The sequence below is a fragment of the Anas platyrhynchos genome, chromosome 3, assembly GCF_047663525.1.
Source record: "Anas platyrhynchos isolate ZD024472 breed Pekin duck chromosome 3, IASCAAS_PekinDuck_T2T, whole genome shotgun sequence".
Lineage (NCBI taxonomy): Eukaryota > Metazoa > Chordata > Aves > Anseriformes > Anatidae > Anas > Anas platyrhynchos.
In genome coordinates this window covers 63,615,579-63,642,095 of record NC_092589.1, presented here as the reverse complement: position 1 = coordinate 63,642,095, position 26,517 = coordinate 63,615,579, and the positions used below count along the sequence as shown (strand labels likewise).

The window sequence follows — 26,517 nt, the reverse complement described above, 5'->3', positions numbered from 1 at the left end:
GACCCAATGATTTCCCACTCAAGAGATCACTCAGCTTCCTGAGTTTCTGTATACCTAAGTACATAGTAAAACTTCCTAAATTTTAGTATACCACAGTACAGAGTATTTTTAACTGTATATATACAGTACTATTACTACACTATTACTATACTACAGTACTACTGTATATATACAAAGTACTGTGGTATACAGCGTACTGTGGTTTAAATAAATGATTTAGAATTAATACTGTTTACAAGATGTAGAAGAAAATGTGATGAGGTAATAGGGTATAGCAACTTCTATTACAAATATTACTCCTAACAAATGCACTAGGAAACTAAATATACTCAAGGACACCTAATGAATCTTTAAAATGGCACTTGCAGTGGTTTTCAGTGCTGTATTGGAGGTAACCCACCAGTTACATGGGCTAAGGATATCCCACAATTTCCATGGAAGGCAAGTGACTCCAAAGACTTTAGCAAGAGAGTCTGGCCATTAAATGCAGTCAGTATTCTCCTCTCATACTCAGTCTCCCACTGTAATCTCTGAATGGGATGCACAGCCAAGGGCTTTCTGTTTGGGTGTGAGGAACAGTGGTGACCACAAATATTGCTTTGCCTGTATGGGCACTTGTGAGAGATGGAGCTCTTTAGCAGAATGTAGTGTTTTAATAAAATGCTATTTGCCATTCTATATAGATTAATTAATGCACTGGTTAAGTTTGCTGGCAGCTGCTCTTTCCATCACTAGAAGGCTGTCTGAAGCCATCCACTATCAGGCTCTAATCCCTTGGATTTCCAGATATGCATGGGGCTTAAAAAGTTAAGAAGAGTTAGGGAGAAGAGAAGGTTGTGGAGAAGGAGAAGAGAGGGTCTCTGTTCTGCGTGGGCAGATGGGATATGTACATGTGGAAAAGGCTGCTCCGTTCTGAAAAGCAAACTCAGACAGAAAATGAAGCATTCATTCCCCATCGCCAAAGCCATGGTTATAAATGCACATGGCAGCATCCCAGATAAGTCCTTTTTGCTACTTTGAGAGCTCATCTCAGAATCCTTATTTAGCAAATTTAGGATTAATATTAAAAGAAAGAAGAAAAGAAGATTTCATGCATGGATAAAAGAAAGAAAATTCATCATCCTGCAAAACTGTAAATCAGGCCCAGCATTTTAAAACAAAAACAAAAAACAACAACAACAACAAAAAAAAACTATTTAAGTACTTTTAGTGATCATATCCTCATAACATAATGAGAGTGGTAACCAGTAAATCTAATTTCTGTTGCTTCAGGACATTAAATATATTAGCATCTAAAGCAGCAAAGTGCTCACTAACTCACAAGTATTTTTTTTAAGCTCTGATGGTCAAAAATCAGAATTTGTAAAATCCTCTGAGAAAAAAAATACACAACACATAGTAATCTAGAAAATTTTATTTTCTCTAATACTTCCAGAGCGCTCATTTAAAATAAAGAAAATGCTCAGATTTCAGATTTTTATAAAAGTAGCCAGTACAATTAAAAAAAAAAAAGCAGTATTAAACATAACTGTTAAAAATATACATACACTTTCACTAGAAAGAATGGCACTGATTCATCTTCACAACAAAGAGATTTATTTTGACAAAATGTTCCTGAGACGAGTACTGTGCATACTAGAAAATACTGGGATTTGCACTAGCAAATACTGGGATTTCCAGCCCTCTCTTTACCTGAGCTGGGAGGAATGCTGGACACCTCATCTCAAAGACCAGAGACTCCAGGAAGTTCAGTGTCCTATAGATTCTGTTTGGGCACGGGATATCAAACACGTAAAATGCAGCCACCAGTGCTGCCAGGGCTGTGGTGCAGTCCTCAAGCTGGGCTACCTCTTGTTTCTCTACATACAGAGCAAACTCACATGAATTCACATTGAAGGGATTTTTAACTTCCAACACTGGTGTCACCACCTTCACCTAAAAAAAAAAAAGGATATTTCAAATGATGTCACAGCATCACATTGGGTGAACTGAACTGTAACTTGTAATATCTCAGAGAATTCAGTAAGCCTAATAACATTTGGAATTTAGCTAGCATTTCTGTTAGTATTTGCTCTTTATCCAAAAGGCAGGCTACATCATCCTTTTCCAGGAACTAAGCTGAACCACCAAAAGGCCAAGGGATGTGCCCAGGCAGCTCATATGAGCAAGAGACCACAGCCAGTGGTGCTGTCTCCTACCTCTTCGTTTACTGCAGCAAACAGACTAGAGTCATCTCCAAAGACATCTGGCAGAAGTAAACATGCAGCAGTCATCTTCATGTCTGTCAAAGGCAAGGATTTCTACTAAATTACAAATGAAAACATTCTGGCACTCTGATATCATCCTGGAAAGACAAATTGTGGCTTATGAAATAGCTAACAGCTCAGCAGTGGAATTGCTGCTCAGTCCCTTTTGAAGAGTAATTTGTGCCACAGTAAAGGTTTAGGTGCCTCAGCTGGCAACGCACAGTAGTATTTAAATCATTCATGACACTCATGAACTCAATATTATGATTAAATTTCTCTTATGCTAGGCCTTGCTTCTAGTGGAGTTTGTGAGCTGGATAATCCTCCTGCCACCACTGCTCACCCCCAAACTCCTCTCTACCCAGTTATCAGTTTGTTGTGCTCAATGATCCTTGCGGGTGCCTTCCAACTCAGGAGGTTAATTTGTGTCATCTGCCCAGTCTCATTTGTGTCATCTGCCCCTTCCCAGCCTCTTGTGCATAAGCCCCCAAACTGTGGAGAAGAGCGAGAAACAAAGGTAGCCTTGATGCTGTGCAAACACTGCTCAGCAACAGCTAAAACATTACTGTGTGGTATGAGCATTGTTTTGGTCACTGATCTAAAACACACGACCATACCAGCTGCTACAAAGAAAATTAACTCCCTCCCATCCAGACCAGAACAGATATTCACAGCATAGAAGATTTGTACTGACATTTTAGAATGTCTTCCTCTGTGTGCTGTTTCAGATTTTCTTGCAGCATAATGGTAATAGGATTATTCTTCACCAGATACAAAGATAATATGTTTTCTGAATAAATCTCCAAAATCTCAACTGTTTTCTGATAAATGTTCATGTGTGTAAGAATCTGGAACTCCCGAAACAGCTAAAAAAGAAAAAAAAAATAAAAATAAGGGATTATTGCAATCCTCAAAATCAAAAGTAAAAACAAATTGAGATGCATGCTTTGAAGACAAGGTAAGACTAGCTCAGTAAAATAAGATCTATAAACTGGATGAGGTGATAGTTTAATTTTTTTCCAAAACAGGCAAGATGTACATCAAGTATCAACAAAGTACTTCCAATAACTCACTGCTGTTGTGTGTGGCATGTTTAACTAGTGAGTCTTTTAAAGTGGTGTTAGCAGTAAAAATACAATAGATTAAACAGAAGAATGTTGATGAATACTTCACTAGAAACATCCAGTAAGATAAATGCTCGCAGTTGTATTACATCTATAATATTAAACTCAATGCCATTATTAAGTATAGATCTGTTACCTGATAAGGGCATCTTAAGAAAGGAAATACTCTAAGAATGTCTTGTAAAGGTGCCTTATCACTGATCATCTTCCTTCGTATTTGTATTGTTGCATTCATTCTGTTGTTTACTTCATTCCAGTTTCTCTGAGTTTTCATATATTCTTGCTTCAGCCAGTTAATGTTCTCATACATTGCATCACCTTCAAGATAAGCAGGATCATCCTATCAACAAATGAAGGAGAGAATTGTAACAAATCTGCTATCCTTTTTATCTGACATGGGACCTGTGTGATTTGATGTCAGTCCACACTGGAGACTACATGAAAATGTTGTAAAACTCAGCAGAAAGGACCTGTAATGTGACTTAAGTACTGGCTCTGTAGATTTACCCTCATGCTCTATTAGCTGTATTAAGATCTGTTTTCATATAGTAATAGAGCTACCAGCCAGGTCTCGCAAGCTCAAATTACATATTAGAGGAGATTCATGAGATTCCTGTGCCTGTGCTTGGTTTGCCTAATTGTGATTTATTGGAAATTAGAAAGCATTTCTAATGATGTCTCAGTGTTACTCCTTTAGCAATATCAGCTCTATACTGCCAAGAGAAAAAGTATTTTCATCTTACTCAAACAGGCAGGACAACAAACTTCCACATTCACACAACTGAAGTATTTACCCAAGGAGACCTGAGACCAGAAGAACTAAGAGAAAGAAAATCTTTAATGGAAAGCATTATTTGATTAGATTGACAGTTAATGTCTTCATACTTGAAGATACTATTAATGATTCCTCAAAATTATCAATATTGTCTCTGCTGTAATTCCACAAACAGTAATTGCTCAAAAGAGGGATGGCTATCCAAAGCAGTGCCTCTGCGGCTGTAGCCTGGGGCTGTGTCGTTTCTATCAGAGGAAACAGTGAATTTGTCCATTGAAACAAGCTGAGAAAACATACAGTTGCATTGTTAGTATGATTACCACCCTCAAGCTGCATTTACACTGGCTTTTCCCAAAAGTATTGTCACTGATGCAGCTGTCATCTACGCCAGTGGTGGCCTGTGGGCTGGAGCCAATGCAAGTTGAGACACCTGATTTTGTTTCCCAGAACATTTAAGACAAAACTGCAAAACATACAGCATTCAAAACTGCTTTCTATATGCAATTTAATTTTCTGGTTAACATCCTTTTTAAAATTGGACATGTGGAATTCAAAAAATAGGATGCACAAGATATACAAGTAAAAAATTGTCTTCCTCTAACTATATATCCATGGATTTCAATAGCCATTGTTATCAGGGAAGAAAACAGCCCAGAATGCGGGACAGTTAACTACCATAACCCCTACAGCTACTCCCCTGGCCCTTGATAGGATGGTGTTGTATCAGCACAGCCTGCTCTCTTTTTAATAGTGTATTTTAGACTTAATTGAATAGTAACCTTGGTTTGTGAGCAGCCTGACTGGGCATTCCTCTCCTCTTCCTCACTGCCCAGGAACAGAGGTAACAGGTCAGATGATTTGGTCCTGTACCCTCCTCTAAGTGGCTGAGGGGATAGTAGTGTAGTGGGACTTCCCCTAAGCCCTATCAAGACTCCACTGAATTGGGGCCCATGGACTTCCAGTGGATATATTGTCATATTTCATAGCCTCCAGTAAATTTTTTCTTCCATCATTTATTCCAGTCGCTTTTCCAATCCAGATAAAATTGTACCTTTCACAGCATTCTGCATTATGCTCAGCAGCCTAACTACTGCAGTCAGAAGAAATGCCTATTGTTTTCTCTGACTACTCCTTGCTTATCATACCGAATCTGTTTACCTGTAATTTTGTAGATACGTCATATTCCATCTTCAATAACCCCTTTTCAAGCCAAGACTGCCCTAAATTATCTAATCATTCCACATACAAAAGCTGTTCCATACTTTCAACTATCCCTGTTAGCATCTTTGCATATTTTCTAATTTCACTACTGTATTTATAAGATGGGCACAGTAGAACTTAAAGTACTAGTTGAGTTGCTGGGATACCACAGGTGCATACAGTGGAATAATATTCTCTCATGTTTCTTCCTTAAATAACTCTGAGCAATCAATATACTTCTTTAGATAGCTGCTTAGCATTGTGCCAAATTTTCTTTAGCATGATATAGAAATATCATGTGAATGGTAATAATAAGTTCAGAGCCCATCACTGTAAATGATTTTAGAATTGAGTTTTCTCCTTGTGCTTTGTTGTAGATCTATTTACACTGAGTTTTCTCTCCTGTTTTTCTGCCCTGTTAACTCAGTAACATACGGGGTCTTTCAGATGCTCTTCAGTCAGCCTTTGTCTTTACTATCCTTAGTTGCATTAGCAAATGTTGTCAAATGCCAAATATTGTCCTTTTCCATATCATTTAGAAATATGTTGAACTGCATGAACCAAGTATTAACATTCTCTTCCACTGTAAAAACTAACTATTTCTGCCTAGCTCCTGCTTATTCCCTCGGATTATATCTTTTAAGAGCATTAGAAAAAAAAATGTGGTGAAATTTCTTCTGAAGTTAATATAAACTTTATCTGCTGGATTTCTGATGACCTCAGGGTGGTTGAATACTTCAGAGAACTAGTACATTTATGAAGCATGACTTCTGTTTACAGAAACTTCATTGATTCTTTTCCAATTTATTCATCTCTTGCCTCTGCATTACAGTTCTTGCCAATCTGACCTGTAAAGATAGCAAGTTTATTGGTCAATATGTTCCCTCGATCTCCCCTGAAACTGTGGAAACTGGCATCAAAACAGCTACCTCCAATTTTCCAGTGTCATTTTTCATGAGAGGTTGCACATCCCAGTCGGAAGTTTAGCTATTCTATCCTTGTACGAATATAAGTTTTTTTAACAAATAACCTTTGGTCCTGGGAATTTGTTACAGCTCGTTTTAGTACCTTATTGTGTAACCTCTTTACTGACATATCAATCTAAGACACATCCCTTGAAGTTGCCTAAAAAGAGTGCTCCCAGTAGCGTGATCTCCTGAACTCCACTTCTAAGAATCCTTGCAAAGCCTGTTTTTTTTTTTTGTTTGTTTGTTTGTTTTTGTTTTTTTTTCTGGTAAGTCTTTATATTGTGAGTACTCCTGTACCTGGAAACCGTGGAATTACGTTTATGGTTTTTATTCTGGACAAGATCTGTTTTGAAGTTTCTGGCTCCAAACAGCTCTGATACTACTGACTTCTCCTGGTAATTCCGATACTACTACTTCCAAACCTGCAGCAGAAATGAGCACAAGAGTTCATTTCTGGAGCAGAGATCACCTTCACACACTAGCTTACAGCAGGAGGAGAGCAGCACAAACTCAACCCCATGTGCTAAAACCATAGGCAAGTGGACTCTGTTGCTCAGGAACAAACACTAAGGAGAACAAGTTGTGACCTTTACTCCAGCTTATCTCCACCCTCCTTGTCAAGGCAAACAGAGCTGATGGACTTTCCATGAGAATTAATTTAGTCAATGACATTATTAATCAGCTAACTGTTTCCATATGACATCAGTGTTAAGCATCCCATAGAAATATGGCTGTGATCTGTGGAAGAGTTGCTATCACTACCTACTAGGAAAAAGCATGTTGGAAAGCCAAACTTTGTTGTGTAAATCTTCCATTACAAGTAACAGGAGCAGAGGTGAGTGGTTTTCTTCCAGTGTTCTGTCTGCTTAGAGCAATCGCCATCTGTAATCTTTTCATCTTTTTAGGCTGCACTCCTAGGCTGAAGGAAATTATTGGTGGTTCTAACTTTTATCTCATTAACATACCTTGCTTAAACTAGTAATCTGTATAATAGATACGCATACCCAGAAACAAAGCACACCTCAGACAAATAATAGAGCTTCAGAAATCTGCCAAGTCTGTGCTAACACCATTTGGATACAAATTAATGTTTTCTACTAGCTTTAGTACTATCACTTTTTCAGAGATTACTTCTTGTATAAGTACAGTAGAAGTAAAACAAGTAAACTTTATGTATCTAAACGACGTGCAACAGTAAGTATGAAGTAAAACACAAGTTGGGTGCAGAACGCTTCTTTCAATAAAAGAGCAAGTGAATACTGAGTTGGGGGCCAGCATTAGTGACCGAAGTTGCTATGACTTTGGGCCCTCTATATACAGTGACAGGTCTGTGTCTTTTATATCTAAGCACTTAATTTCATTTTTGTCTCTGGACAGCTTCATTGCAAGTATGGAATTATACAAACAATATAATGTAGTATACAATGCTATGTAATTATAATTAGTTGATAATTGGGAGGACAGATTTACTGCATCGCTGCATGCTTCTAATTCTAATTGATTTAGTGCAAGTAGTGCATGTTTATCAGTCAAGAACAGAACAGAGCAATGGACCTCACGGGTACATTAAGCCTATGGCAGTGTCTTTAGTGGAACCAGTGTTAGGGAACCAGGAATTAGAGAATGGCAAACTTAGATGTTTGTGGAAGAGTAGCTGTTTTTACAGTCAGCCTACCTGAGAATCTAAAGGGAGAAAGTATTCTTTTTTATGTTGCTCATTATTTCTAAGCATGTTTTCATTCAAATAAACTTTGAGGGTTTTTGATTAAGCAGGAAAGTTTGACTTCACTTGAATTAAACACAAATAATTTCTGACTTTAGGATTTATTAGATTCAAACATGAAAATAAGTTTTGGCTTTATTAAAAATATATATATTAAACACCATGTTTGCAGCAAAATGTGCTCTACACATACACTGCTTTATAACTGAACTCCCATCATCTTTGAACCATGTTCCTATTTCACTTTTTTTTTTTTTTCTAGAAAAGTGCAATAAATGAACATTAACTGAGAAACCTGAATGTGGGATTCTCTCAGAATGTTTCATTTTTTCCTTTTAGTTTTTAATTTGTGGATAACGATTTTTAAGAGAAGCAGAAAGATAACTGAAAGATGGCTTTCTTTGGGGGGAAGGAAATTATCTCAGTAGGACACTATTTTGCAACCTAAATTTTATCGGAGAATTATTTCAAATGCAATATAAAATCTTTTATAGTTAACTGTGACATTGGTGGTATGAGCAGGAACAAACTGGGTTTAGAAAACTGGCTATTGAACTGGTATTTCAGCCTATCACTTACAAACTTTGGGAAGACTCTAGATCTTCTCCACTTTAACTATTAAAGCAAAAAAGCTCATTGCAGTATGGCTATATTACAGTAAAAATGTAACAATGACTTTAATCCTTAGTTATTTCAATACACTGTGGAAAACCTTTCACATCTAGACTGAAGCCAGATCTGCATTAAAGATATATTATTTCAATGTCTGAAAAAGAAAAAGAAAAAAAAAAACAAGGCTAACAGTTCAGCATGTGTACAGTAGGGAACTAAAAAAAAAAAAAACAGCTTCTCCCATTGAATAAAGAATCCTTTCTCTGACCAGATTTTCAACCATGTCACCAGTAACATCCATTCCCCTTGCACTGATAAAAGAAATGTTAGTTGGTGGTCTTTAACTTATTTTTATTTTTTCTACACAAAATTTTGTCTTAATGGCAGTGTGCATACTGAATAATGTGAAAATTTTCCTTTCTTTTTTAAATACTAAAGGTTAAATTTAAAAAGAAAAAAAATCTTTCTGGAACAAATGAGAAATTACGTCAATACCTTTAAAAAATTAGTTGCCTTTTCATCACAAGCACATGAGAAATACTGTGGAATCTAGAAAGATGTTAAAAGTATGCAGAAAGGAAGTTAACGAGGTAGAAGATGATACCTAGCACTTGCCCATCAGTGTTGCCTAGACCTTGCCTGAGGAATGGTCCTGCCATTGCTCCTCAAGTTTCCCAAAGTTACCCATCTTCAACTCAGTGGGAACCTTTCCAGACCGCCGCAATTTCTCAAATATGATTGATAGAGGTTTAGCAACAACATCCACCAGTTCCCTCAGGATCTGGCAGATGTATCTCATCAGGTTCCCTAGATGTTTTTGATGGATTCCACCCCCCCACCCCCAAGATACAGCTAGAAATTCTAAAAAGAGCAGCCAGATTCTTGTAAAAAGCCCCAGCTACTACTCTGCAGCACTTTATTACTGTCCCCCATACAATGAAGTGAAGCTCCTATTTCTCTTTGGGGTTGGGGGGTAGGGAGCAATTCTAATGCATGAAGTACAACTCAACATCTAAGTTTTCTGTTACTGTAGAAAACATGTATCATAAATCCTAAAACTTATTAATGTAAACTCCAAAGTAACATGACTACCTAATCAGAGTGATGAAAACTCCTCTGGTGAGGACACCAGGTACCTCTTGCTCCTTACAAGCATTTATACCAGTTCTTGAATGGTAAACGTAGCCTAGCTGTTTGTTGTTAATGATGATGATCAAAATATTTTTTTTTCTCCGCTCCTCACCTGGGATGCTTTGGGAATATTCATTTGAGGTTCTCCACTGATTTGCTTGCAGGAAAAGGTAGAAACCATTAAATGGCAATGAGAACTGCACAGGAAGGTTCCATGGTGCCAGCACTGAATGGGATCTCCGCTTTCACACCATTCTTTTATGCTAGGACCAGCTTGCTGACAAGTAGTAGTGTTGGTATAGCTATTGTATTGCCTTCCCTTATGCTGCTTTCAGTATCATGTAAGGTCCCAGCAGCAGCAGCAGCTAATATTTCCTTTGAAAATACATTTTTAATTTTCCTCACTAGATGCCAGTACATACTCCAAGACATGTTATTGCTCAGTGCATTGCTGCTGCTTAACACTTCTGGAGTGCTGAGTCTACGTGCATCAGAGTTGGCATCAATGCTCAAAGTACTTATACAAGCAAGCCTGACAGTAGCAGTTTCAGCATCTTCTTTCTACCTAAACAAAGAATATGATGCTTGTGTACTTACACTTGTGAGGGACCATTGCCTGGAGTAATCTTTTACACTAAGTGGGTTTTGTAACCTCTTCGGAATGAGAAATGACTTTCATAGGTAGTTACACGCGTGTAACCTGAATCCTGTGCTTTGATCTTCAAATATTGGAAAGTGGGTCTTGCTGTTTTGTCTGGAATACTTACTGACACAAGACATAATAAGAACTCTTCTGTATTCTGTGTTTTTAATACCACCATTGTAAAAAACAGTCTTTTTTTTTCCCCCCTGTGGTAACTTTCACGTTCATCACAATGATGTTTAATGTAAAATATATCTTCTGAATACTAAGGCTTTTTATATGGGGAGGAATTACCAAGTAAAAACAAGAAAAACTAAGTAAGCTTTAATATGTCTGATTCTGAAAGGCAAGCAATAAACAGAGCAGAGTTCCTTGCCCCACTGGGTGGAAGGGAACTGAGAAGGCATCACAACTGCACTGCCCTTCTTGCCCAAAAGCTGAGCATAAGACTAGTGAAGCAGCACAGGCAGGCTGCTTTCATGCGAAATGAGCATGTAACCTACTCCAGGATCCACACTGACTCTTACTTAAATGAGATGTTTAATTAAAGCAAGCTCTGTTCTAATTACACATAATTACCCTTTTGAGCCAGGCAGATACTTTCAGAGCTAGACTTACATGCCAATATTAATTGCAAACTTTGAAAGCCATATAAGTCAGTCTATTTCTGACCACAACTGCTTTCTGATTTGCAAACTGCTAAACAAACAGCATAAGCAACGTGGGATGAAATTTATTTTCATCTGTCAATGGACAAACCATACTTCACCCTTCACATTAACTCACAGAACAATGGGAATATTGAATGATGTTAAGAAGAGCATGAAGCATAACGTACACCAGGAATCTGTGTTCAAAGCTTCTCATTTGACCTTAAAGCATTTTAAAATATTGACTAAGCAATGACACATACTATGTACGTACATAAAAGTTACTGTGGTAAAACCACGTTATGCCGATACAACCTTTAAATGATCATTTGTATATGCAGTTTCACATTTGGGCCGTGCATGCATCCAAACACATGATTTGGAGATTTTTAGTGTTAGAAAAAAGGGGCTATCACTTGCTTTGCCTGTGTACAGCATTCACTGCATAGATAACACCTAATTCTGTCGCTGACAATAGAACCTCTCAGCCATATGGCTGAGCAAAGAGTTTTCTGCAGCTCATGCACAGGAAGTTTATACTTTGTGATACTAACAGACATCTGATTTGTTTGGTTTCCTTTTTCACCTGCTGATGCTACACACACACACACACACACACACACACACGCCTTCTCCCTTTTCCCCAGGGATCTCCTACCAACTCCCACTCTCTATCCATTCCTTGAAAAGTTGCTTCAAGCTCACTGCCTCCTGCAAGGGCATAATCTCATTGACAAACATGATGTTATTTGTCTTAATCACCTCAAAGAAAAGCTTACCCCTACGAAATGTCTAAAAGGGCTTCAAATATAAATCTGTGCTGAGATAAAAGAAACTCCAGCTCAGAGTTGGCAACACTCATTCCTGATTACTTCTTTCATCAGAAAAAACAATTTCTAGCTTGCGATGAATGTATAGCCAATGGAGTAAATTTCTGTGAGGCACACAAAAATCTTAAACTTTTCCATTACCATTTGTCTCCCTGCAATCAGCCCTACCACACCCAGAAGCTCAAGGAGACCCCCAGCTTCAATATCAGTATTACAAGTGGCAACAGGTTACACACACTAAGGAAAGGTAAAGGTAAAAGACCTTCACCTTGTAAATGGTTGGCTTCCTTCAATAATCTGCTCCCCTATGCTGGCTGGTTCAGGGACCATTTCTTACATCTGCCCTGAATCAGGTATTTCATACAAGTTAAGACTTCCAGGCCTCATCTGTCTCTGGTCACCCAGGGACTTGGACAAAACTCCAGATGACCATCATTTAGCGTTCCTACAAACCTCCTCCTGTTTAAAGCCAAGATGCTCATCCATTCTCTCTGAACTAATGAGATTCCAGAGAAAGTTTGCTTAAGAGAAAGCCTCAGTCTTATGGTAAAAGTGTTCTTACCACCTTCATCACTCCTGTGCCACAAGATAGCACCAAAACACTTATGGTGCCGCATGCCTCAGCTTCCATCTGGATGCCTGGCTTTTCATCTGCTTCTCTTGGCATACAGTTTATATATTCACCACTTTCAATGTTAATACTCATCTTCTCTGTACATGAATAATATTAGCAGATGTCCAGCTGTATGAGCTTAGGTTTCTGCTGAATCCTTCCACTTCTCCCAGGCTAAGTACTGGATAGACTAAGTACGAAATAGTTCTTGTACTATCCTACAGACACAGAAAGGAGGTGGCCTAATGGCACCTCCTTTATTTTCATGATGTCCCAGCTCTGCTGGGTGTGGCAGACATGCCGAGTACCTGCAAACATCTGCTATTTTATCCCTCTTGTCAGTAGTTAGTTCTCCTTTTCACACCTAAATCCAGATTTACAGGAGTAAATTTACACATTGCATTTACACATGTGCTTCACAGACCCCTGCTGACAAAGAGGCTGCTGGAGGCTGTTATAAGTTGGAGGCCTTAGAATACAGACTGTACTCTCTTTCTACACTTCTGCTTAAGATCATGTTTTTTCTAGCCTGTTAACCCATTAAAATTCAGGCAAAATATCGTTGTATATTATTGTATAATCCCTTTGCTAACAGGCCTTATCATACTGCATCCAGGATGGATTGAAGGAGCTTGATTCAGGTGCATAGTTACAGCTATTCAGTGACGTGTTGTAAGGGTATCCCACAGATCCCTGAAAGCAGCGGATACAATACTGGACTTATGGGAGACCCACCTTCTGCTTACTGCTATGTGGGATATCTGTGGGTGTCTTTATGTCTACCTTAGCTAACTCGATTGTTTGTGAAATCACACTTCCCAAGAACAACACTGTTCAACATTAACAAGTTTTCAAAACTTGGAAGTTTTGGAAGGGACACTTTGCCCACCATCCTTGTGATGAATAAGTTAGTGTTCAAATCACATGCTTTCAACATGTGGAGGTCAATCATCAGCTCTGACTGCACTCTCCATCACCCTTTACTTTTTAAAAATCTTCTGGCCAAATAGTCACACCAGTTATCCATGCACACCACATGTGTCCTATTATCCTATTCCTTCTGTCTTCACCCTTCTGACTCCCCCCAGTCTAGGGCTCCTGCAGTTACATTTGGCAGGATGTGGTTTCTCTCATAGACTGAAGAACCATGAACCAATTTTTTTCTTAGAGCAGGGGAAGGGGTTCATAGTGCCAATTTGATACTAAAAAAACAAATAAGGAGATCAGTCAAAAGAGAACAAGGAAGTCAATCACAATATGGCTGTCTTAGTTGCATCCACACCCTGGCTGTCTCAGTTGCGTCCACACCCTGGCTGCAGAGGAGACTGTCTTGCCTTTCTTAGTGTGATCACCCCCTCATAAAAAGTACCTTCCTTTTGCAGCAGATCAAGATTGTTAGCATTACAATGTACTCTCCCCTAGCTTACTGTAGCTCCAGGATATTCACACAACTATGCAAAATGACTGGGGAGGATTCTCACTCCATAGCCTTCATAGAATTTATTCATGAGGATTTTCCAATTCCGGAGAATTTTCCCTTCCAACATGCAAACTCATATTAATGTCTGTATCAGGCACAATCGAAGTTTCTTTCTAATGATGGCTCAGCCCGATGAACAGTTGTGGGGAGTATCAGTCTAACCAAAATCTCCTTCAGGGCTACAGTGACAGGTAACTTCAGCACTGGCTTATGTTTGTACTTACCACCATTTTATGACCTGGGCACTGCCCTTACTCAAGACATTTCTTGTGATGCTAGCTAGGAATATATTGAGTATGCTTTTTTTTTTTTTCCATGATGAGATAGGAAGATCAGTCAATAAATTTATTAGTAGCATTATTACTCTTTCTATGTAAAAAAAATGCCAGCTATACTAATAAGAAATGCCTCACTGATAAAGAATCTTTTTATCACCTTCATACCATTAACAATTCAAGATGATACTGACACAAAGCACACTGCATTGAGTTGCACCTTCTGACTATTCAGAAACTAAAGCTGTGTGGCTGATAAGTAGGTCATCCATTGGAAACAAATGTGCTCTTTCATCTGCACTGCTTGCCAGTTGGGTTTGACTTATAATGCCCTAAGTGTCCTACTCTGCCTATCTAAGGGAGAGTGTGGACATACAAAGTGGCCAGAAATCCTTGACTAATTGTTCTCCAAAGGTCTCCTTAGCCTGGAATTCATTTCCCACCCTTTCACCTTAAATAGTCCTGATGGGCTGGCTTCCTGTCGGCATATGGCTGGTCTGTTTCTCCAGGCTTGTGAAAGGGACAAAGGCAAGGGGATCTGACTGATAATCTGAAAGTCATTTGGTTTTGCCTGTGGTACTGACTTCTAGGCCAAGTGTTTATTTTTTGAGGTTAAGACTTTCTGTTTAGCATTTTGAATTTATCACAAAGTAGTTAGTGCCAAAGATTAGCATTAAGGTACAGCAGTAAAGTGTGTTCCTAAATATACAAAATGAAAAACTCCACACCGCATTTGTTTAAAAGAATGCTAAGCAACCACCTTGTTCAGGTGTGCATATTTGCAGTTTGCAGTAACAGAACTTGGTCTCTCAGAACCAGGTGTACTTGGTTTCAATGTAGAAATGCATTCAAAACTAAGCTACGATTCCCAGTTATGTGGGATTCATTCCTAAACCTTGATGAACTCCAAAAGCATTAATCCTTACATTTATTCCTCCCTGTTTGGGATACAGGGAAAAAAAGAGAAAGAAAGTTAAGGATGAGAGCTCAGCATCCTCTCACCTTCTTCCAGTTTCACTCTTATCCACTTATGACATTACAGCCAGCAGGAAATGCCTAAGAGGAGGTGAGATGGAATGTGCTTCCTTCTTCAACTTCTAGAGCAAACCAGTAGCGGCCAGGAATGGCCTTGGGCAAAGCATTTAAAGTGAACAGGATTCCCAGTTTACAGTGCAGACACAGCGCACTGCAGTTAGTTATACCTTCTCTATAGAAAAAAAAAAAAGAACAAACAAACAAAACCTACCCACAACCTGCATTTTCCCTTTCCAAGCATTAGAAGACTAATGAAAGCTGACAATGCGTATGTGCCAGGAGCCTATTGCTTCTCTTTTACCCCATCCATGGCTGTTTATTGTTTTGCACCCAAAATAAAGGTTTCTTGTATCTATCACATATTCTGCAAACCTTTCAACTGAAACAGGCAAAAAGAGTGAACCATTTATTCCTGCACACATTACTTAAGAAGGGGTAATCAGAAATTACTGAAGCTTCTATTAAATATATGCACGCTTTTTTGGGAGAAAACTACAGCTGCATTAGAACACAAGGGTATGACTTATGCAGAAATGCATAAAGTAAACCACTCTCGTTCCCCTAAAGACAGGCACTTACCTGGTAAAGAGCAGTGTGAATATATGTGAAGTTTTACCATATTTTAATTGCAGCTCTAAGAGAAGCATGAGGTGTGTTGGCAAAGCATAACTGGAACCTTAAGGTATTTATGAAAGCGTATAAACTAATTAGTGTGCTTCAAACACTTACTGGGCAATGATAGCTCTTTCTGATTTCTCTGACTAAAGGGAAACACAGCATCTGCATGAATACATTCATAAGCAACCCCGCGTATGTTGTGCATCAACACAAATAGCTCTTATATAACAAAGTGCAACGTGGCAGTAGGGTACGGCAATTTTCTGCAATCTCAAATGTCATTTTGCGTTCTTATTTGTACAGAGGTTTCAGCTCTTACATGTAAACCTCTATCATTTTTCACTCTAATTGGAGGTGTATAACCTAAAGCAGAATGGGAACATTGCATTAACAAACAAAACAGTTTTATATCCAGTTAGTGACAGCTATAAATGACAACTAACACCAAAGCATCAGGTATTGGGTTTAGCTCTATTGTTGATACTCAGCTCTCCAGAAAGGAAAAAAGTCTGGGGTCTGGCTACAGAACAAATCATCTGAGAAGAATTTAAATAGGATGAGATCACAGTGTCCTCGCCCTTGCTGGGTTGAGTCTTACTGGCAGCACAGGAGCCAAATGGCCCAGGACTCTGAAGATAAGCACCACCAATCTTACCTCTGTCAGCACTTTGATGTCGTAAGGTTTATTCTCAGCAGATGAAGATTTCCTCCTCTGTCCTCGCCTGTGGCCAAACTTGCATTTGTTCCTTAGAACTTGTTCATCATCTTCAATAGTTCTCCGCACATATTTGAAACGATCTTTAAGGGCCCGTTTCCATACCGACTGCATAATTAAAGAAATTAATAAAATTCTGTCATTCCAATTTGACAATTCCTAAAGCAGGTTACTTTGTTTTATCTAACTTTGTTTTATATTTAAAAAATAGTTTGTCACTAAATATAAATAAATTTTAAAAAGTTCATACAGTGGCATCAGCATACTGGTGGCTTTAGGACTGAAGGAAACAAGCACCTGCAATTACATGCCTCCATGTCTACTAAACAGCGAGGCTACTGGCACCTGCGCAGTTCCTCAAGGACCAGAGCATTCAATTTAAGGGTTAGATTTTTCCAATATCACCAGGGCTGTCAGTGAAACCACAGTTCACTTTCCTTTTCTGCCTCTTACTTTTGGATACTCCCTGCATGACATCAGGTCAAAAAATTATGTGGTGGAACAGATTAGCCCACAGACGCCACAGAAAACTAATGTTTTTTGACTAGTTTATTTTCCCCTGCCTCAGCACCTGACTGGTTGTGCAGCTGTGTGATGATTATACCTAACACAAGGGTTAGGTACAGACAGTCGATAGGGAAAGACAGTGAGAATTTTCCTTTTGAAGGGAGACTGCAGTAAAACACTGGATCAAACATATTATTATTAAACTGAACTTAGAGCTGTTGAAGTAAGACGGTCAGCTAAGTAGGTCCTACTGTCTGTGAGATGCCTTAAAGGGTGTAAATTCCAGCGTAAAGGCAGTTCTACAATCAGATGTAGTCCCTACCTAATGGAACCACTCATCAGAGCCAACAGCTGAAGATGGAGTTTATGTGCTCCCTGCTTATGTTGTACTTGTGCCTTTCTCGCTTGGAAACAGAAAAACAAGGCTGCTTGCTGCTTCTGAGAGCTGGATGGTTGGCAACTTCCATGACTTCCTTATGGACAAACATCTGCCCAGCTGTGGTCCCAGCTGGGTGTCCTACACCAGGACACAACAGTGTTAACTATCAACACACAAGGAAGAAGTTGCAAAGCAAAGGCTGTTAGACATTTCTGCAAGCAAAGCCTGCAATTACGAGTAATGAAAATGTTTCAAGGATCTGGCAAAACAACTGATTATTTTGGTTATTGAGTTTTTGTTTTTTGTTGTTGTTTTGTGTTTGTTTTTTGTTTGTTTTTCTTTTCAAGACAGGGAATGAATCAACAACAACAAAAAAAAAGTGATAGGATGTGGCAAGAGAAATTCAGATAGTCATTTCATTCTCTGAAATTGGCACCAAGTTGAAACTATACTTACTGACACACTAAGAATAAAATAAGTACTCCAAGCTCCTTACCAAAGAGGTGTTTTTTTATTAAGCAAGGTTAAGTCTACTGCTACCAAATTCTATTTTACACCAAGTACTACAGTATCTTTCTTTGCAGCCTGACATGCCAGTCTTTCTCACCCGTGGACTGGTGAAAAAAAATCACAGCAGCACATCTGTGGAATCTGAGCCCTGTGTTTTTTACCTCAGCTTTTCTTTGGCAGACCAATGCAGAAGTGCCATTTCTGACAGCACACTTTCTGCCACCCACATATGGACTTTCACAGAAAGTATCCTCTCACCATCAGCCACAATTAAACATCTGAGAACTGGAAAGCAAATAAACCCACTGGTATTTGAATTATGAAACTTCTGACTTGGGAATCTGGCAGAACAGAAGTCATGTCCTCACCAACCTAAACTTAATGACTAGAAATGTAACAAAACAGCAGTCTTCTCACCACATGTATTTACAGCTCCAAGTTGAGTATTATGACCCATCACTATTCTCAAAACCAGTAAGGTGTCTACATGCCTTGGAAACCTCACTTGGTGTGGACCTGAACCATTCATTAAGGCTCTTGAATGCTCTTCTAATTCTAACCTTGTGTATTTACAATTTGATGCAAATACACCAAAATCATATGCCTAGCTAACTTTATTTGGAACATATTTATTTTAAGGCTGATTAAAAGCAAACAAAAAAACTTAGTGTAATGCTTCTCTGAAATATTCAACATGGTATTTTAAAATATGATTATCTCAGACTGTATTAACAGCTGAAAAATTAAATATTCTATTATGTGCTCTTTGTGCTGTTTTGTCTTTTGAAAGTCTCTGTTAAACTGGGAGAAATTAGTTTGTTCTTCTATATAAGTGCTTTAAATATCTCAGAGTTCAAAACATTCAGGTGTTTCACCCTCCTGTCCTCAGATAAGTTAAGAGTTTTTAAATAAATCTGTTTCTGTAAAAGGATTCTCATAAGCTTATCCAAGGCCCTTCTCACATACCTTTTTCATGAGCAGGACTGCTGAGACATATTTATTTGGTTTCCCTAACAGGTAACACTTTCTGAAAAGGATGTTTTTGTTGCATTTGTGAGCCAATAACTTTATTTTCTATGAATACCAGAGGGGAAAAAAAAGAGTAACAGGAAGGTTTACCATGCTTATAAGGGAGTACAAGGATTAGTTTGTGTGTATCTGACATGGGAGGGAATGGATTACACGCAGATTAAAAACAGTAATTTACTAGAGAATAATCATTTTGCATGCAGCAGTTGCATAATCGAGCGTGTCAGCAATGTGATCCTGGCTTTCACCAGGATCACAGCACTGCTGAACTCCAAGGAATGTCTTATACAGGAGCAAGGATTTACTAGCCTCTTTCTGCCTTTTATTATAAAAGCAGTTCTAGAAACTGTACAATTTCAACATGAAATAAGGTCAGTGACTCCTTCCAAACTGTTGTTTGTAATCCTTGTAAAATGAATAACATAAAATAATATCTTGCAGGAGGTCAAGAAAGTATCACACCAATTTTCTTCTGACTGCTGCAACTATGAACCTGGTTTTGTATATTAAAGCCTATTTTTCCTGAAACTACTTGAAAATATTTCTTTGGTTATATTATAGATCATAAATCCAATACTCTAATCTCATGACTAAATAGAAACTATCTTTATTTAATTTTTTAATTGTTAGTGTGCTATTTTAGGGTAACATTTTTCTTTGAATAAAAGGAAACATGAGAAAGAAATTCCTTCAGGAACCATTTTAAACCACTTCTTTCCAAAAGCTAATCTTGGAAGGGATAGAAAAATTAATTTCATTCCAAGCGTTTGATAGACCTCTTCAGTGTGCTCTGTCTTTGTTATTTATTATTATTTTTTGGTGCTATGAAAAAATTATGAGAAATCCTAAATAATTCCTGCTTCTTAAGTGACATAGTAAATAGCCTTCTTTTTAAATTTATAGCACATAGGTAGTTTATTGTTAATCTTATTTTAAGATTACTCTTTTAGGAGTCTTCCAGACTATGTTACATTTAATATCTTTTTCAAAATGGCCAACAGCACAGAAGGATACTTTTCCCCTACTGCAAAGTTAAGTGGGAAATCATAACCAATAAAACAGAATTATGGATAGCCTACTAATAAATCTTTAAACATTAAACCTTTAACTAGAACCTGTCTCATTGCAACAGGACGAGATTTATAATATTAGAATCAGTTTCTGCATTATGGAGACTTTTTTTTTTGATTACTTGCTTTAAATAATTTGGAGTTGCAAACAAAACATATACAGTATTATGAAAAAATTGAATACTCAAAGAGTTTTGCAAATAAATTTGTTCCTGTCATGAAAACGCAGCTTTATGGGCACAAATTTAGGCTCTTCTATGTACATTGCTCTACATTTTACAGCCAATCTTACCCCTTTCCAAATTCCTAATCTATTTCATTTCCACAAAAGTGTTGCAACAAAATTGCTGACATTTCCAATTTGAAGTTCTTCATTACATCAAGTTCTGTATCCTTGGATTCTATGTTTTTGTCTGAAGAAAAAGCTAGTTTCAGAATATCAAGATATCTCAAAGGGAGAAGTTTCCATTTTCTCAGTCAAAGCACAGCTGCCTGCTGCTGCCCACCCATGACATGAAGATATGCACATAATTGCAAAGAAGAACCCAGATCAGTTTCTACTGCATCATTCCAGAAACCGAGACACATCCATTTTTGGTGAAGGACTCCAAACTGTTCCATTTAAGAGTTAAAAAATAACTACCTGCCCCGGCAAAGTTTCCCAGTGTATGGCATTAAGAACTAACACAGCCTCTTGCACATCTGAGCAGACGCTGCAGCCACACTTAAAGAGCCTGCTTTCCAGAAGTACTTCCTCCAGCCCAAAAGGTAAGCACTTTGGTTCCTCTTAAGCATGAATTTAGAGTTTAACTGAATCTATGAGCTGGGGCATATCACAGCAATAAATAAAGGACACTAAATTAATCTGATTAACAATACAGTGAGGGAACACTACAATGTAATTACTCCAGAGTATTTTCAGTTTCTTTAAAAAAGGAAAAGCGCATGCAACTCCTCCCCCCCCCGTCCCCCCCGTCCCCCGTCCCCTTGTAACTTTATCAAGAAATTAGACGTCAGAATACTTGACAACATGCTTGTAAGTATTCTGAATTAACTCAAAGAACTTCATTAATCAGGTATTTTCCCAGAGGCCTGCCTGGCTGAATTGCTATGGTTGCTGTCCCTTTATCCAGCCTTACGGCACACCAAAAGGTGGAGTTTGCCCTGTCAAGCCCAGGCATCAATGCACAGTTCCTTTGTAGTCCTCAGAACAAGAGCTTGCACAGTGTTCTTCCTCTCTTCCTAATGTAGGACCTTAAAACATTACATAAGTTGCATCTCCTGAGGTTTAATACTATAGCTAACATATACATAACTAGGTTTCTAGCCTAGAATTCTATTCTCATTTTACAGTTTTCTTTTTCTATTTCTAGCTATCAGTCCTCAACATGCTTTATGCTTCACCCCCGAATTATTTTATTGATGGTTTTCTCAGATGCTTTCATTGTACTGTTCAAAAAATTGTAATAACAGCTATCTAAGGATAATATATGAGTTAAATGTGTTCAAAATGCTCAAAAAGTAATATTTTACTTGCCTAACAACACCTATGATTCGTTACTGTTATCAGGAACAACAATTCTATTCTTATATTAGCCTGAGGCAATTTTAAGTGAAGTACCTACAGACACTTCACTTTTTTGAGCTGCTGAAGACATCTCTTCTGTGGTTAAAGTGGTGGTTAACTAGTAGATTTTTGTTGTTCATTTGTTTCTTTAAAAGTATTACGAATGCAGGATTGCTAATTCAGTTTTGTGCCAAGTCTCACACTAAGTAGTTATGCATATGATGATAAGGTTTGTTTTAAGCCTTTGCTTATATAATACACAACTATTTCCAATAAATAAAAAAGTATTTATAGTCTCCATGACTGCAGAGGTGGAAAAAGTGTCTAACAGTATGTCAAAAAAAAAAAAAAAGTAATTTTTCTTTCCCTCTCCTCCAGACTTAGCTATGCAGACCTCTAGTGTATGTTTTTCCTACCTCAAGCAAGGCAATGGAGAGAAGCTTGCCCAGAAGCATTAGGCTAGTGTAGGCTAGTGATATTGAGAACAATTCCAGCTGCCTGGCTTACCAGTGGTGGTGTCTTCCAGGTTCACTTTCTAGCAAGTGTGAAAGAAATATCGAAAGACATAGAACGACTGCTCTGAAATTTCTGCCACACCATGCAGGTAATTTCTGCCAGCACCACTTTGGGGATCGATACCTGGAAAGCAATGAGCTATTTCCTGAAGTATGGGTTTAAAAATACCTTCAGTAAGCCTATGCTTTTGCTGCAGTGAAAGCCCTTTGAAAGCCCAGTTTAAGAACCTCTGTTTAAAAACAGTTTTTAAAAAGTTAAAGGCTGTGAAAAGGGCTTTGGAAACACCCAGAAGCACGTTCCAGCCGGCCTTCACAAAGGATGCCAAATGAAGTCCTAACATTGCCCAAGACCCAGGCAGAGGACTCCCACTGGGGCATTCAGAGAGGTCTTCTGAATGAAGCAAGGGGGGGCTGCAGCTCTTGTTTCTCCACTCCCCTTCCTCCTCTCTTTTTGAAGAAGTGTTTGTTTTCTTTACTCTTTTGCCTCTTACAATGCCTGACCTCAGTCTCATCTGAATAACCTCCACTTAATCCTCATGCTTTTTAATTCTCAAAATCGTTTTGCTTTCTGCAGTAACTGTACAGATATGTATTTATGTACATTTAAAGCTAACAGTCCCCTCCGAGTCTCACAATCTTTTACAAAAAGCTATAAAAGTGTCATATGGCAAAGCAATGATGTGAAGTCAGAAGGTGAATGTTGTCCTTTGAGACGAAGATATGCATTTTAAGTCACAGGAGTAGAGGAAAAAAATGTGGTTCAATTTTACTAGTCATCTCCTTCCACTGCTTTCACATATGTCCCTGCCAAGATCCCAATCAATGTTTTTTAAAGTTTCAATAATAATAATAATTTATAAACAATGAGTAGATTGCTGACATACCTAGAATGGCAGAAACACTATATGATTTAGTTGCATATCTAATGCATAAATGATTATAAAGAATTGCAAGAAGATAAGTCTTAAATTAGTCCACATAGAAACAGAGGTTTTTGTTTGTTTATTTTTAAGAGGTTTGGCTTCTCTTTGCTTTTAGAAAGAAAAACAAAATCACATTTACTCTAATTAATCCTTTGGGCAAAATTAAGCCAGAAAGAAGCTGTACCCAGCGAGCAACCAGGGACTTCAAGTATGGTCCTCAATAATCTCAGTGTGGCTTTGAGGAGTGGCATACAGCTGAATGAACCTTTAATTAATACCATGAAATAAGAATGTGATTTGGCAGGCACGTCAAAGTGAAGCTTACAGCTCTGAATAAAAACAGCATACAAGAAATTGATATCGATGTATCGATTTGCTCTGAACTGTTATTTTCTTGTAATTGGCCCGGGGGGGGGGGAGGGGGGAGGAGGGGTAATTTCATTATTTTTCACGATGGAGTACTATTTACAGTACTTACAAAGCCATTCCCATCATCATCCAGAAACGGGTATGCCTGCAGCAAAGCACTGACAACAAAGTTGTATTGCTGGCTGTTCGGATACCTGTGCAAACAAGACGGGGATGTAAAATAAATAGTTGGTGTTACTGATTGTGTTCAAGAGTGTACGGAGGCCATACTGATACATATTAAACTGACTGTATGTTCCCAAATTATTTTTAAGACTATCAATTTGATCCAAACAAGAACTTCAAGACTTTGTGCAATCTTACTGTTGGCATCAACAGGTTTAAAGTCTTCAGCCTGCTCTATTTCAGTAAGCATATGAAGAAAAGCTTTACATTCATTTGAAAATTTACTTCTGCAGCCAATTGGTAATACCCCCCAATAAACCTGTCAATATTTACTTACAGCGATCCTGCTAGGTATTTTGTCATGTCTGCTTGCAAACATTCAATTATCCTTATTCTCATACTGTGATCGGGGCATTTTTTTTCTGCTAATAAAATCTTGACATCATAAGGAAAAGCTGGTAACGTATAAGAATTTTTCCAGTGCAACATCTTACATACTGCAGAACATGATCGCAGATTTCTTCTGAAAAAGATTATATTATTGTGAACACTTCCTCTATGGCAATGCAAATAAGAAGGAAAGACAAATACAAACAATAATTCAATAAAGTTACTGCTATACATATTCAAATTTTGCACTCTTAGTTTCTGCAATAAAATTACTTACAAAAACTGCGATCAAAACATATGGAATTAAAAACTTATGTCAAACACAAAATGTTAGTCAGTAAACAGTGTATGAAGTGCTAGAAAATGGTCAATAAGTACAAGCAGAAGAAGTCAGGAGGGACTTGCTACCATTACAATATAACTGCATCTTCCTTTTGCAGTTTTTCCTGCGGTCCTGCTAATTTACTGATGAAAGTAAACCAAACAGATTAATAGAATAAATTCTTATACAAGGTATTTGCTAAAATTGTCCTCCCTAAGGGGAAAGCAGTGAATGGATGAGGACAGTTAATCAACTCAATGAGTGAAAACAAAACACAAACAGCCTGTAAGTACTCACACCTACAGCCCCAGGTAGAGCCATCAGCAGTATTTACAAATGGCACACCCCAGGCAGTGTGAACCTGAGACAGGAAATCAGCACTAGCTATCTGAAGTGATTCTCTCCTCCAAAGAATCTGCCAACCCCTAATGCTGGAGGAACACAAGGTAAAATAGAGGATAACAGAACTGGAAGTCAACCAAGAGCCACCTAAAGGGTGGTTGTGGAATCCTCTGACAGCTTCCCGACTGCAGTAACCTGGAACCAATTAGTAATCTCACATGGGAGGTAACAAAGAGAGCTTAAAAGTCCTGTTACGTGTATAATATCACTGCAATTTATGTTTGCTTGAATTTAAATTGCAGAGAATAATTTGAAGGCAACTAAAGAGACTTACAAAAACATCAGACTTTTGCCACCTGGACACCACCCTGTGTAACCCGTTCTAGGTGACCTTGCCTGAGCAGGAGTGTTGGACCAGATAACCTTCTGAGCTCCCTTTCAGCCTCAACCAGTCTGTGATTATAATAATAAAAATATTTTAAAGATGCTATCTACTAAGTGCAGATGCTTGCAAAGTACATATATACAGATATCTATACCACCAGAACAGCAGGGCTTGTCACATGTGACAGCATCTTGGGAAGACCAATGCCATCATCCCAACATCCTCCCCTTTCTTCTTTCTCACAGCTGTTATTACTAAGCATGGTGCCACGTGGTGTGGGACATCCCTTTGGGCAGCCTGGGCCAGCTGTCCTGGCTGTGTCCCCTCCCAGCTACTGGGGCACCCCCAGCCTCTGAGGACACTGGCAGGGTAGCACCAGGAGCATGAAAGGTCTTGGCTCTGTGTGAGCATTGCTCTGCAATGACTAAAACAGCGTGTTATTAGATGTAGAGCTTAGGGATATGGTTTAGTGGGGACTGTTAGCATTAGGTCAGAGGTTGGACTCGATGATCTTGAGGTCTCTTCCAACCTAGAAATTCTGTGTGTGTGTGTGTGTGTGTGTGTGTGAATCATTGCTGAAAACACTACTTTCATCAAAAATCCAAAACAGCATCACATGAGCCTCTACAAAGAAAATTAACTCAAAACCAGACACAACTATGATGTGGAAGAAAATACTGCTGGATACAGTCAACATACATAAGTTTTCACTACAAAAGCTCTCTTCCGTGGCCTATAGGCAAAGCCTACAGTCTTTATTAAAGTAGAATCCTCTACTTTCATCAACTTTACTGATGAAGCCAATATAGCAGACAGGGTGCTCCCAGTTACTACATACTATTTTCAACAAGCTGTCATTTAAACTAGCACAAAGTACAGTAATTTAAGATATACGGTAATCACAGAATCACAGAATTTCTAGGTTGGAAGAGACCTCAAGATCATCGAGTCCAACCTCTAACCTAACACTAACAGTCCCCACTAAACCATATCCCTAAGCTCTACATCTAAATGTCTTTTAAAGACTTCCAGGGATGGTGACTCCACCACCTCCCTGGGCAGCCTGTTCCAATGTCTAACAACCCTTTCCGTAAAGAAGTTCTTCCTAACATCTAACCTAAAACTCCCCTGGCGCAATTTTAGCCCATTCCCCCTCGTCCTGTCACCAGGCACGTGGGAGAACAGGCCAACCCCCACCTCACTACAGCCTCCTTTAAGGTATATGTAGAGAGCGATAAGGTCGCCCCTGAGCCTCCTCTTCTCCAGGCTGAACAAGCCCAGCTCCTTCAGCCGCTCCTCGTAGGACTTGTTCTCCAGGCCCCTCACCAGCTTCATTGCCCTTCTTTGGACCCGCTCAAGCACCTTGATGTCCTTCTTGTAGCAAGGGGCCCAAAACTGAACACAGT

General features: G+C 38.5%; 1 protein-coding gene across 3 annotated transcripts in view; it reads right to left on the bottom strand.

Moving 5' to 3' along the window:
- Positions 1 to 1,399: 1,399 nt before the first annotated feature.
- SAMD3 (sterile alpha motif domain containing 3) overlaps positions 1,400 to 26,517 on the bottom strand; it is a 36,185-nt gene continuing 11,067 nt past the window's right edge. For 2 of the 3 annotated variants that reach the window (XM_013096786.5, XM_013096780.5), the window contains exons 5-11: positions 24,010 to 24,195; positions 23,617 to 23,701; positions 16,579 to 16,746; positions 3,507 to 3,710; positions 2,941 to 3,112; positions 2,199 to 2,281; positions 1,400 to 1,935 (exon numbers count right to left, since the gene is read on the bottom strand). In XM_013096786.5, the coding sequence (XP_012952240.2) occupies positions 1,636 to 1,935; positions 2,199 to 2,281; positions 2,941 to 3,112; positions 3,507 to 3,710; positions 16,579 to 16,746; positions 23,617 to 23,701; positions 24,010 to 24,195 (1,198 nt within the window). In that variant the 3' untranslated portion in view covers positions 1,400 to 1,635. The remainder of the gene's footprint in view (positions 1,936 to 2,198; positions 2,282 to 2,940; positions 3,113 to 3,506; positions 3,711 to 16,578; positions 16,747 to 23,616; positions 23,702 to 24,009; positions 24,196 to 26,517) is intronic. The other variant, XM_072036013.1, reaches the window with a different exon arrangement.